This window comes from Echinops telfairi, unplaced genomic scaffold, assembly GCF_000313985.2.
Source record: "Echinops telfairi isolate 266 unplaced genomic scaffold, ASM31398v2 ScPeMD7_7458;HRSCAF=8496, whole genome shotgun sequence".
In the NCBI taxonomy this organism is placed as follows: domain Eukaryota; kingdom Metazoa; phylum Chordata; class Mammalia; order Afrosoricida; family Tenrecidae; genus Echinops; species Echinops telfairi.
In genome coordinates, this window is record NW_022111358.1 from 27700849 (window position 1) to 27713690 (window position 12842).

General features: G+C 55.1%; 1 protein-coding gene across 1 annotated transcript; it reads left to right on the top strand.

Annotated features, from left to right (window-relative positions):
- Positions 1 to 9622: 9622 nt before the first annotated feature.
- On the top strand, positions 9623 to 11024 carry CSF3 (colony stimulating factor 3). Its single transcript, XM_004707446.1, has 5 exons — positions 9623 to 9635; positions 9769 to 9923; positions 10181 to 10288; positions 10430 to 10576; positions 10860 to 11024. The coding sequence occupies exons 1-5, from the start codon at positions 9623 to 9625 to the stop codon at positions 11022 to 11024; spliced, it is 588 nt and encodes a 195-aa protein (XP_004707503.1).
- Positions 11025 to 12842: the final 1818 nt, after the last annotated feature.

Genomic DNA, 12842 nt, shown 5'->3' on the forward strand with positions numbered 1-12842 from the left:
TACTTGAGCGGAGGCCCAATGTCCTTCTGCTACCTTAATACTAAACCTTTACATATATGCACATAGATCTATTTCCACATGCTCATATATAAATATATTTACATATGTACATGCCTTCATTTAGACCTCTATAAATGCCCTTTGCCTCCTAACTTTTCCAGGACAGAACTGATGGAAGCAACCAGCCTCCTCTTTCTCCCTCTGAGCAGCAGCTGAGCCTGAACCACCGACCTTGCAATTAGCCCAGTGCCTAACCCACCTGCCACCTGGCTCGTTGCTGGGGAGCGGCATGGGCCATCTATTTAGTCGTCCCCCTCCCGATGGGCGCTGATCATGCGTTCCTATGGGCTTAGGAACCGCACAAAGACCTTCGCTGCCCATGTCTCGTGTGCATCTGTGTCATAGTTCGCACACATCGTCAATCAGAAGACGGCTCCTAACAAGCCTTGGGAGCCATGTGGTCTTGTGGTGCGGCCACCTGGTTCTGCCTTCACAGCACAGCAGCCGCCACCACCAACAGCTCCGTGGACGCTCACTTTCAGACAGATTGCTTATTGGGCCGGCAGGTCGGGTCAGTTGCTGCCTGCTCTCAGGCACCTGAGCAGTCCAGTATAGGACTTGCTCCCAGGCTGTGTCTGCTCCCACCTGCATGAGATCCTCCCCAGCCGCCCTCCGGAGAGGCTTTCCCATCCACACTCGGCGGCAGCAGCAGCGAAGGGCGAGCAGGTCCACAGGTGCCATGCCATCCTCAACCAGGGTTCCGACCCCGAGAACAGGAAGGATGGACAAGGGGAATCCGCCCGCCAGTTCTGGCCGTGAGGACAAACCTGGGAAGCTCTTTAGGAAGTTGGAAGGATGAGTAAGGAGTTTCTGGAGCCAGGCTCCGGGTGACCAGAGATCATGCTGGTCTCTGAGCTTCCGGATTAGCTCAGCCCCAGGGCATGGGGCAGGATTAGGCCAGTGAAGGTGTTAAGAAACTCCCTGCTGTCCGTCTGTCAGTCCAAGTGATCTCCCTGGGCCAGGCTGGAGTCTAGGTCGGCCTCTTTATCTGGACAGGAAGTAGTGCCATGGGCACCACAGGGGCTTGGAAAGCTGCCCTGACCACAAACCCAACCTGGCTCTGCCACTGATCTTGGGGAGAGCCTGCCCTGGTCTGAGAGGACATCATACATCTGGCTGACAAGTTGGGGGAAACGTTGGAAGGAGAGTGTGTAATGGAAGGGGTTCTAACTCAAGGTGCCTGCCAACACTCGACCTTCTCCCTGACTGGTGGCTGCTAGACACTTCCTGGAGTAGGACGCTCACCCCCTCGGGGAAGCAGCCCGCTCCACCTCCCAACACCTCTGAGCATCGAAAAGCTCCTTCCACCTGTGGAGCCGAAAATGAGCTAGCTGTCCGTGGCTTTCAGTTCCTGCCCTGGCCCCATGCACCATGATCTGGAGAACATTCACCATTCTGGTCGCCTTGTGAGAATTAGCATGTCCCGAACCCAAATCCCCCACACTGGGACTTTCAGCAAAGAAGTGTGGGCCCGGAGCTGACTGTGGTCACGCAGGAGAAAGGCCATACCTTGGTTAAGACTTCTGCCCGGGGCGGACCTTGGTTCCAATGTGTTGGCCAGTTACTTAACCACTCACTCTGAGGCAGAGTGGATTTCTGTAAAAAGGCAAATGACCCCAAGTACAGACGGACGGACCTGCTGGCAAGAATGGATAGTTAGAATTGAATTCGCTGGGGAGGGCAACAGGACATGTACGGGATTGTGACTCACGCAGCTTGGTGCTGCCTCTGGGCCTAAGGGAGAGGCAGGACTGTGTTACCAGGCAGGGGGACCAGATGGCTGAAGCAGGGCGACCCATCAGCTGATCAAATCCCTACTAATTGTAACCGCCAGAGGGCACCCCAGCCCCAGAGATGGTCCCCGCCAAGCAGGCCTTGTCTCCATCCCAGGGAAGTCTCGGTTCCTTGGAATGTTGAGGAGGACAGAACGGGACAGCTTGGACATGGTTGGTCAGAATGCCCCAGTCTCCATGGCTGTAGAGAGCTCACAGGGCCCTGGCAGAAGGCCTGGGTTCTAGCCCTGGCAGCCACAATGACCTTGGGCCAGACACACCCCTCTGTCCAAGTTCAGAGGATTGAAACAGACTTCCAGGGCTGACATTCCATCGTCCTGGGATTCTATGCTACTACTTCTCTGCCCATTTGTTTGGCAGACTGTGGTGGCCTGTATTGCTGTGAAGCTGGAAGCTGTGCCACCAGTATTTTTAAATCCCGGCCAAGTCACCCATGGTGGACAGGCCAAAGCAGAGTTTCCAGACTGGACAGGCTAGGAAGAAGTAAGTACCTGGAGCTAGCGCTGTTCTAAGAAGCTGGGCTGAATGACGTGGGTGGACGCTTCCAGGACCTTCGTGTGCTGATGGGCATGACTCAACACGAGGAGAAACAGCTGCGAATCTCCACTCGTAATTGAGACATGGAATGGACGAGGGGGGAATTCGGAAAACTGGAAGTCTTCCAAAAGGAAATGGAATGCATCGAGATCAATGTCCTAGGCCAGGGGTCAGCCATCCTGTCCCTCACCACAACTTAAACAGTATTCGAGAGCCACAAACATATCTTCACAAACAAATGAAATCACCATTATCTGACTTGTATCCTTGGCATTTTTTCAGTTTTACTTCAGAGCCACCTGTATCTACCGAAAAGAGCTGCCTGTGGCTAGACCCCTGGACTAAGCATTTAGGGGGCTGAACTGGCCACTCTGAACCAGACAATACAGTCCAGTGAGCCAGGGGTGACAAACTGAAGTGGAATGGCACTGCACCCGTTGGCACAGTGAAGCCGGCAGTGCCCAGCTGTGGGTGGCAGAGGGTATTTGTGCACTACAAAGGCCAATCGATCTGCACAGTAGTGGGAGTCCCACATTAACTGCCAAAGATGAAGGAATCAAAGATCTCTTGACCAACTTCTGCAGTCTCAAATTCATCTAGCATGCAGTCAAGAAGCACTGATAAATTCCTGGTGAGTGGGAGGTGAGGTAGTTAGTTTATTGTGCCAACCTGGCCGATAAACACATGTGGGGTTAATTGAAGTGCAGAGGGATAAATGGCTCGGTGAGCCTTGCCTTTCTAGTTCTCGGGTCTCTTGCTTTCTGATGGTCAGACCAGGGTGCAGCTGCCTTAGCCAGTTCCCTGCTTCAGCTGGCAAGGTTCACTTCCTGCAAGACATCCCTGAGGAGAAGCCACATGGACCTACTCTGATGCAGCCCTGGGTGCTGGAGCACCCGTGTGGAGACCCCTGCTAGTGCTGAGATGCTTACACGTTCACTAACTCAGCTTTCCTCCTGCAGTCGGGATCATCGCGTGTGTTTTGTGAGATGGAGGAGGACTTTGTGGACTGGTGTTGGACATATGGCTTAATGTTGGACTTGTGGGCTTGGGCAGCACTGGGTAGGGATGTTTTCTAGATGCGCACTTAACCTTGACATAAAACTCTCTTATACCTGAGTTTCTGTGGATTTGTTTCCCTAAAGTACCCAGACTAACACAGGAGGATAGGTAGAAGGATAGGAAGCAAGAAGGATAGGTAGTTAGAAAGTATGGTCTTGGTGATAGAAATTAAGCTCGAGATCTCATGATAGAATTTTGCAAGACCAATGACTTATTTGTTGCTAGTACTTTTTTTTTTTCCAGTAAGCTCTCTGGGAGGACCTCACCTGAATGGAATGTACAAAAGAGAAATCAACGACAAAGGAGAGCATCATCCGTCAGAAATAGGGCAGAGGTCAACTCCAACACAGACCATCAATCGCGCATCTGCAAGTTTGAGCTGAAGAAAATAAAATCCTCAAGAGCCCGAGTGCGACATTGAGTCTATCCCACCGGAACTCAAGACCATCTCACTGGACACAAACGTGTCCCAGAGGAGTTGTGGGATGACATCAAGGACGTCACACACACATTAAGCATAAAGTTATTAAAAAGACAGGAGAGCAAGAAAAGGCCGGCGTGGACATCAGAAGGCATTCTGAAACTTGCTCTTGAACGTAGAAGAAATTCAAACCTCAAGTTGCCATAGTGAAGGGTTTTATGGGCAAAAGTTTGAATGACACAGGAAGCCAACAACAGAAGATAGAAGGCCCTTCGGATCTAGAACTAACTCCACCGCCCCACCCTCTGGGGCTCCATCTCTGACAAAAACAGCAGGCAGGTACAGGGGGCAGCCGCACCTGGGAGAGACACTGGCTCCTCAGAATGATCAGTGGTCAGTTATCATCACTTATCATCCCAGGGCAGCATGTTCTTCCTGGAGGACAAAGTTCAGAAGGGAAGAGAGGGGAGGAGTGGAGAGGGGAAGGACGTCCAGGAGGAAGTGGGGTGAGTGAGGTAGCCCAGGGAGGACCACCATCAGGACTGTGTGCATGGACTGTAGGAAGGAAACCTGGTTTCTCTGTCAGCCTTCACCCAGTTCACAGTTTTTAAGATGATGTTCTTAAAAAGAAGAAGATGGGAAGAACGCAGAGTCCCTGTCCCCGAAAGACTTAGGCCCTTTCCAGGGGTAGCGCGTGACGGGGAATTGAGGAAACAAAAGGAAGATGTGCAAGTTGTGCTCCAAACTCAAAGCACGCCCTGCCGTCGAGTCCACGCTGGCTCCTCGTGACCCCTGTGGGTGTCTAAGACTGTATCTGTGTCCAGGAGCAGGAAGCCCAGTCTTTCACTCACAGAGCTGCTGGTGACTGCCAACTGCTGACCAGGTGGATCGCAGCCCAACACTTAGCCAGGACACCACCAGGGCCCCAGGGACTGACCGCACCCATGGAGTGGTTTCCCAGGAGGGCTGCAATGCTGTTGGGGCTCACTTGTCTCTGCCAAGGAATTGGAATGATCTGGCCACGTGACTGGAAAAAATCCTGATTTTTCCCAAAGAGAGATGACTCCAAAGTATGTAAAAATGATCAAAATATCATTAATATCACACACAAGTAGAATTTTGCTGAAGGTCATTTAAAAACAGCTGCAGTCGTCCACTGACAGGGGACTGCCAAAGAATCCAACCAAATTCAGAAAAGGCCAGTGTCAGGTGGATCTTGATGAAAGCATGTGATACAAGATGTTTGGTTGTGTTTGACGATGCAAAGTGTTCAACTGTGTGGGTCGTAATGAATTCTAGGTGACATCGTGAGGAATGGGAATTCCTAACTCTAAACTGTGCTCACACAGACGAAATGAGGGGACCCGAAGCAATTGCTGGTGAAAAGCAAAAGGCTACAGCCTTCGGCGTGAACTGCAAGTCAATGTTAAAAACCCTCCCAGATGGGCCGATGGACAACGTCGTGATCACTGAAGACAGAGGTGTCAAGGGTTCCACTTCACCGGGGCTCACAATCGGTGCTCGTGGAAACAGCAGCCCGTCTTCTGCAGAAGACTTCTGGACAGTATTGAGAGGCAACGGTGTCTCTTTGAGGACTGAGGTACACTCGACCCAACCCGTGATATTTTCAGTCGCCTTAGACGCACGTGAGAGCTGGAGATGAGGGAGACTGGAGAAGTCTTTTCTTCACTTTATTGTGAACTAGATGAAGGTGTATAGAGCGAATCCTAGCTTCACATCCAGCAAGTCGTGCACACTCTGATCCAACTCGCCACTGCAGTGGCCTCAATGAACTATCTACCGCTTCCCTACTTCCTCCCTGTGCCCTCCTGCCGATCCTTTTCCCTAACCCCCTGAACCTCGTCCTCGGCGAAGGCTTACACGGCTGACTGTGCCGACAGGAGGTCACCTTCCGTTGCAGACGTGAAGGTGACTAAGGGCCACAGTCCATCTGACCAGTAAGCTTGGTCTCTCTTAAGCTTTTGTGTCCCGTCCCACATTTTCCTTACACAGTATTCTATCCAGGACCCGCTAGTGTGATCCTTTGTAGAACAAGTGGTTGTGGTAGGTGGGCACAGCTGGTTGTTCCAGTGTCAGCGTGGTGGAAGCCGATGTCTGCATGGTCCGTTGGTCTATCGCACGAATGCTTTCCCTGTGTCTCTGATGTTCATCCCTCCTCTTTCCTCTGAATGGGTGGAGACCAGCTAACTGCACCGTATGGTGGTCGCTCATGGGCTTTGTAACCCTCCGTTCACTGCTCACCAAATTGGATGTAGAAGACTATCTTTGTGGACTGTGTGCCAATTGACCTTGTGGTGCCCAAGACTTTGGTCCTGATCCCCTGGGCACAGTGACTTGTGTCCACAAGGTTATGCCCAAGAAGTTGTCATAACTTCCCTCCCTGTGAGCTCCCCACTTGAGGGTAGATTGGCAGCTAAAGCAAACGTTTCTTGGCTCCATCAGGCTGGCTCCAACTGGCAGCAGGAGAAAACTGCCTGGTCTCCCACATCTTCACCAGTGCTGCTCTGTTTGAGCCCATAGTTTTAGCCGCTGTGTCAATCGATCTCCTGGAAAGTGGGGGCGGGGGGTGTCTTCCTCATTTTTGCTGACCCTCTACTTTCCCAAATAGGATGTTCTTTTTTCAGGAACTAGTCTCTCCTGATGGCACACGCAAAATAACGTGCAAATAGGCCTACCCAAATATCCACGGTCAAATGCATACACATCTGCAGGCATATTCCCACTTCTCCTTCTCCTGCCTCTCATTCAGCCAGTGTCCATCCAAGCACCTGCTCATAGAGCCCCACCGCTGTTCCAGGATGGTGCATCCCACGGCTTTTGCCACGGTTGCCCTTAACGCTTACAAACCTTCGAGTGCCATCCCCTGCCTAACCTCAGGCTTACTGCACACCACCTTCCCCAAATGACCGGTACCCTTCTGTACTTGACTACGCCTGCCGGGCTCCTCCACATTGTGAGGCATGTCACAGGTTTATGGTTACTCTTTAAAGCTGCATAGAACGTCATGGATGTTCACGTGCATGGAGGCGGCTGCTCTCTTTGCCGTTGTAAACAGTGCTGCGATGGGCACGGGTGTGCATGCCTCTCTCTGCCACGGCGCTCATTTCCCTACGATCTGCACCAAGTAGCGGGACTGCGAAGGTCTTGTGGTATTTCTGCTCCGGTTTCTGAGGAAGTGCCGCGCACATTCCAGGGTGGTGACACAGTGCCACGGCTGTCCCCCAGCGGGGTCTGAGCATTCCAGCTTTTGAACATCACTATTCGTGCAGGGGTGAGCTGGAATGTCATCGTGGTGGTTTGATTTGCATCTAATTAGCTAACGATGGCTAGCATGTCTTCATAAGCGTGTTGGGGATGAGGACATAAGACACGAAAGGAGAAGAAGACAGAAAACAGACACGGGAAGGTCTTACGTCTATTCATGTCCTCTGTCCACTTTTTCATTGGATTGTTTGCCCTTTCATTGTTGAGGTGTTAAAGTTGTTTGTTTTAATCATTTTATTTAGGGCTCGTACAGCTCTTATCCCAAGCCATACAACCATCCATGTGTCCAGCACATTTGTACATATGTTGCCATCATCATTTTCAAAACATTTTCTTTCTATTTGAGCCCTTGGTATCCTCATTTTTTCCAGTCCTTCCCCCACCCTCCCTCATGAACCCTTGATAATTTATTTATTTATTTTTTCCTGTGTACACCAACCGATGTCTCCCTTCACCCACTTTTCTGTTGACCGTCCCCCTGGGAGGGGGTTAGATGGAGATCATTGTGATCAATTCCCCCTTTCTCCCCACACCTTCCCCTTCCCCTCCTGGTATCGCTACTCTCATTATTGGTCCTGAGGGGTTTAATCTGTCCTGGATTCCCTGTGTTTCCACTTCGATTGTTTTGTTTTTTTAATCATTTTATTGGGGGCTCATACAACTCATCACAATCCATACATATATCAATTGTGTAAAGCCCATTTGTACATTCGTTGCCCTCATCATTCTCAAAACATTTGCTCTCCACCTAAGCCCCCGGCATCAGCTCCTCATTTCCCCCTCCCTCCCTGCCCCTCAAGGTGTTAAAGTTTTCTAGAAATTTTAGAGATGAGGCCCTTGTCTGGCCGGGCCATTGCCAAACCCCCCACCCCCACCCCACCACCTCCAAATTGTGGGCTCCCTGTTTATTCTTCTGATGAAATCTTTTTTGTCCCCCACCCCCCCCATGAAATCTTTTGATGCCTCTAATTTTTAGGAGCTCCTGGCGGCCTATTTTGGGAAGACCAAAGACAAGGTGATGCCAGGAAGGAACTACCCTGTCCTGGAAGAAGTACAGGCAGAAGCTCCGCGGAAGCTGGGGTTTTGCGAGCTGGCCTCACACACCTCGGACGTGTTCTCAGGAGAAACCGGTGCCTGGAGGGCAGCCTGCTTAGGAAGTAGACGGTCTTTGAGAAAGAGGAGGACCTTCAATGAGGTGGTGGACACGGTGGCTGCAGCCACAGTCGGATGCTGCTGGAGCAGGCGGTGTGCGCGGTCGAGAGGCTAAGGCACCCGACACCCAGATTCTGAGACAGTGGCTCACCCCCCTCCGCTCCAGCCCTTCTCCACACACACTCTGCCCAGCGCTTCCTCTCTGGGCCTCACTCACTGCCGGGGTGTCAGTCAAGGCCGATGGACGGGTTTCCAAGACTCATGGTTTACAGGCGTAGAAAGCCCCGTCTTTCTCCTGAGGAGTGCCTAGATATGAACAGAGAACCTTGAGGTTCACACAGCTCCATGGGACCCTCTAGCCCCGGGCTCCTCCTCTCTCGAGAAGCCTGAATAGGGAAGCCAGTCCCCCATTTCAAAGCATGGGGGTCTGGGCAGTTTGGTGGCAGAGGAATGGTAGTGCGGGAGGTGGGAGGGCAAAGGCAGGTGAGCCAAGAGTCACCAAGGGTCTTGCTTCATTTGGGACAGATATCCGGTTTCTTCTGGCTTCTGCCAGGATTCCGGGGGCTTAAAGGAATGAGTCACGAGGGGAGGGTGAGGACTGGGGAGTTCCCAGCTAACCAGCTCCAGACGGACAGCCCGTTTCTTGGGGTGGTGCCTATCAAAGCTGGGGGCGAGGGGGGGGGCAGCAGAAGTCCAACTCCCAATCTCTACTCAGCTTCCTGGTCCCTCAGGAAGGGATCCAGGAAGGCAGCTTCCTCGGAGTTTGGAGACTAGGAATAGGGGTAGCTAGCTTCTCACTCTCAGAATCGGGGAACTTGGGGGCATGGATGGCTTGAGAATCTCTGGGTGCCCCAGGCCAGGGCTGGAAGAGGGAGCAGGCCGTGGGAAGGGCAGACCTTCCTCTGGCCTCCTCCCTCCCTGACCAGTCTGATGGACCGCAGACTCCATGGCTTTGACTCTGGGCCCAGCCTTTGTCCAGCTGGTCTGATCAAACACCCTGGGGCACTTTGGGGCTGGGTGGGGCCAGAGGGAAGGAGGTGACTGAAGGGGGCCAGACGTCAAAGAGGAATCAGAGATTCCACAATTTCACAAAACTTTCGCAAACAGTTTTTGTGAACCAACCCCCCCCCCCACTGCATTGTCCTGAACATCACATTTGCATAAATCTGGGGAAGTGATTACTAAGGCACCAGGTAATTTCCTCCTGGGCCTCCAAGGGTTCTGTATAAAGGTCCTGGTGAGCTGGCCCCTGGCATTGCCCAGAAACTGCAGCCCAGACCAGCCAGACCCACGACTGACCTGCTACCCAGAGCCCATGAAGCTGACCGGTGAGTGTCGGGTCCAACGGGAGGGAAAGCAGCTGCCATGGGTGCCAGCGGGAGGCTGGGAAGCACTCAGGCTCTGGGGATGAGGGTTAACGCCACCCAGGCCAAGCCTGACTCGAGGCCCGTCTGCCCCCAGCCCTGCTGCTGCTGCTCGGGCACAGCGCGCTCTGGACAGTGCAAGAGGCCTCCCCGCTGGGCGCGGCCGGCTCCCTGCCCCAGAGCTTCCTGCTTAAGTGCTTGGAACAAGTGAGGAAGATCCAGGTGGATGGGGCCTTGCTGCAGGAGAAGTTGGTGAGGAGGGGACACTGCACGGGGTGGGGTGGGGGTGGGGGGTTCCGATGCTCAGGTCAGAGAAGTACCAGGACACCCCACCCACCCACCCACCCTTGCCTGGAGGAACCTGGGATGGGCTGGGGGAAGTAGAAGCACGGGGCAGCAGTGGGGGCAGGGCAGAGCAGCCTGGCAGACACTGGGTGAGGGCAAGGGCAGAGAGGTGAGGCCTCAGGGGGGAGGGACAGCCCTTCCTCACTCCGCACCCCTCCCCCCAGTGTACCACCCACAAGCTGTGCCACCCTGAGGAGCTCCTGCTGCTGGGACACTCTCTGGGCATCTCGCAGGCTCCCCTGGGCAGCTGCTCCAGCCAGGACCTGGAGGTGGTGAGTGTCTGGGGGCCAGGAAGGAGGAGGGGGGACGCACATGCCCTGTGCCTGGGCTCCCCAGCTCCCCAGGTTCCAGGCCAGGGACCTGGGGTGGGTCCCAGCCAGCCAGCCCCCAACACTCATCTTCCGTCCCCGTAGACAAGCTGCCTGAGCCAGCTCCACAGTGGCCTCCTCCTCTACCAGCACCTCCTGCAGGCCCTGGCTGGGATTTCTCCCGAGGTCTCCCCCACCCTGGACCTGCTGAAGCTGGACATAGTCGACTTTGCGGCCTACATCTGGCAGCAGGTGAGCCTTCCCTGCAGTGGGCCGCCCAGGAGGGGCTGTCCTGTGCCTGGGGCTTGGGCTGTCCTTCAGGGTTGGGATGGGGGCATCCTCTGGGCAGTCCATCCCAGGGCTGGCTCTCTGCTGGCCCACCTCCACCCCTAGTGGGCAGCAGGGGGCAGCTCACCGCACCCCAGAAGAAGAGGCTGGGCTTCAAGTCCCGAGCCCATCACTCACCACGTGATGGTCAGCCTGTCGGCAGAACTGCCCCTCAGCAGTACTAACAACTGCCCCATCTCCCCCACAGATGGAAGACCTGGCCATGGCCCCCAGCAGGCAGCCCTCCCGGAACCCCACGCCGACCTTCTCCTCTGCCTTCCAGCGCCGGGCCGGTGGTGTGCTGGTGGCCTCCAACCTGCGGAGCTTCCTGGAGCTGGCGTACCGGGCTCTGCGCTACCTTGCCTCGCCCTGAGTAGGCCTTTCCCGTGCGGCATATTTATCACTATTTAATATTTATGTTTATTTAATCCTGATATTTAACGAAGGCGCCCAGACTCCTGGGCCCTTCTGGCTCGGCTCCCTGCAGCAGGGAGACAAGCCCCACCCTCCGGTCCCCTGGACTGGGAGGTAGATAGGTAAATACCGAGTATTGAGACCTGCGATGACTCCCGTGCCCAGCTGTGGTGGGCACTGGGAGGAGTCAATCTGAACCTCTGCCCTGAGGGTGCCCACCTTGGGGCCCTTGGGAGCAGCAGGTCTCCCACGTGGGAGACAAGCCACCCTGTTTAATATTTAAACGGCAGTGTTCCCTTCTAGGACCCTGTAAACCACCTTCCCCAAGGAAGCCATGCCCCCCCCACCCCCCAGCTCCCCACTCGGCAATCCCCTCCCTTCCCTTCCTGGTCTCTGTGTCACCCACCAAGTGGAGTCCTGCCATAGGCCTGGGGCCCACGGCCTGGATGGGGGTCCGAACTTTCCTTTTAGAAGCTGAGGGGGGCCTCTAGCTCCCAGCAAGCCTGGGCTCCACTGACATCTTCCGGATGCCCTCCCTGTAAGGCCAGCTGACTCCACACTGGGCCCTGCTCCCCATGGCACCAGACCTCAGGGTCCTTTAGAAGCAGGGCAGATGGTCAGGTGTCTGCCCTCCTGGGCTGGGATTGGCGTGCTGTGGGGGGCGGGGACTATGTAAGAGAGGCTGCCCACACTTTGTCAGTGTGGTCAAGCTTCAGGACAATAAAGTGTTAGTCTCCACAAAGTGTGCTCCTCCTCCTTGGTCCAGCTGGTGCCCAGCCAGGGGTCAGGGGTGGTGGAGGAGAATGGAGAATGGTGGGCAGGGCCGGAGGGAGGTTCAGGGAAACACAACCCTTCCACCCACTGCCCAGTTGTTCCAGGGGCTTGGGAGGCTGCAAATCTTTATGGGAGCAGTCAGCGCCTTCCTCCCATGGGGCGGCTGATGGAGTCGAACTGCTGACCTTGCAGTTAGCTCAGCTCAGCTCTTCACTCGCTCCACCAGGGCTCCCACTCAGCCTTTTAGCTGTATTTGTTTACTTTGTGTGTGCAGACCCTGGACTATGCACCAGGCCTCACAGTGACTGAGGCGGGCAGCCCCTGCCCTTGGAGAGCCACAGCCTGGCGGGGAAGGCGGAGGGCAGGTGGGGCTCCTGTTGGTGGGAGACAGGGGAGCTGAGTTCCATCCCACCTCCTCCAGGCCGAGCCAGAGCACAGGCCTCACCCATTCACTCCCTCCTGTACACACACCCCCTATGCACTGCATGTCCCACGGGACATCGCGTGGGACCTTGAATTCCCCTCCCTGACCACACTCCTCTGCCTGGAGGCCGTCCACCCTGCATGTCACCTCCCTGCCCTCGGGGCTCACGTGACAGGGCTGTGAGCATTCACCACCGGTCCTGGTGCCAGGCCAAGCGCCTCACGCCCCAGTGGAGACATGACTGGAGACTGGGCCTGTCACCCCCACTGCACTGGGGAAACGGAAGGCCAGCCAGCCAGCCCTCCCATGGGGCGGGGGGGGGGGGGGGGGGGTGTCTCCACCCGAGCTCGGTTCCTCAGCCACCTTGCTGGACTGCCCCACAAGCTTCCTTAGAAAGCAGGATCTGGCGGGTCTGTGAGAGCCAGGCAGGTGGGCTCAGTCGGAGTCTCTGCCCCTCACCCAGAAGGGCGGGTCCAACAGGGTGGGGCGGAGCTGGGCTGCGGCCCACAGGAACAGAACCCCAAACCCAGTGCTGGCTGGCCTTGAGCCAAAAGGGGAGGGGGAGGGGGGAGGGCAGAG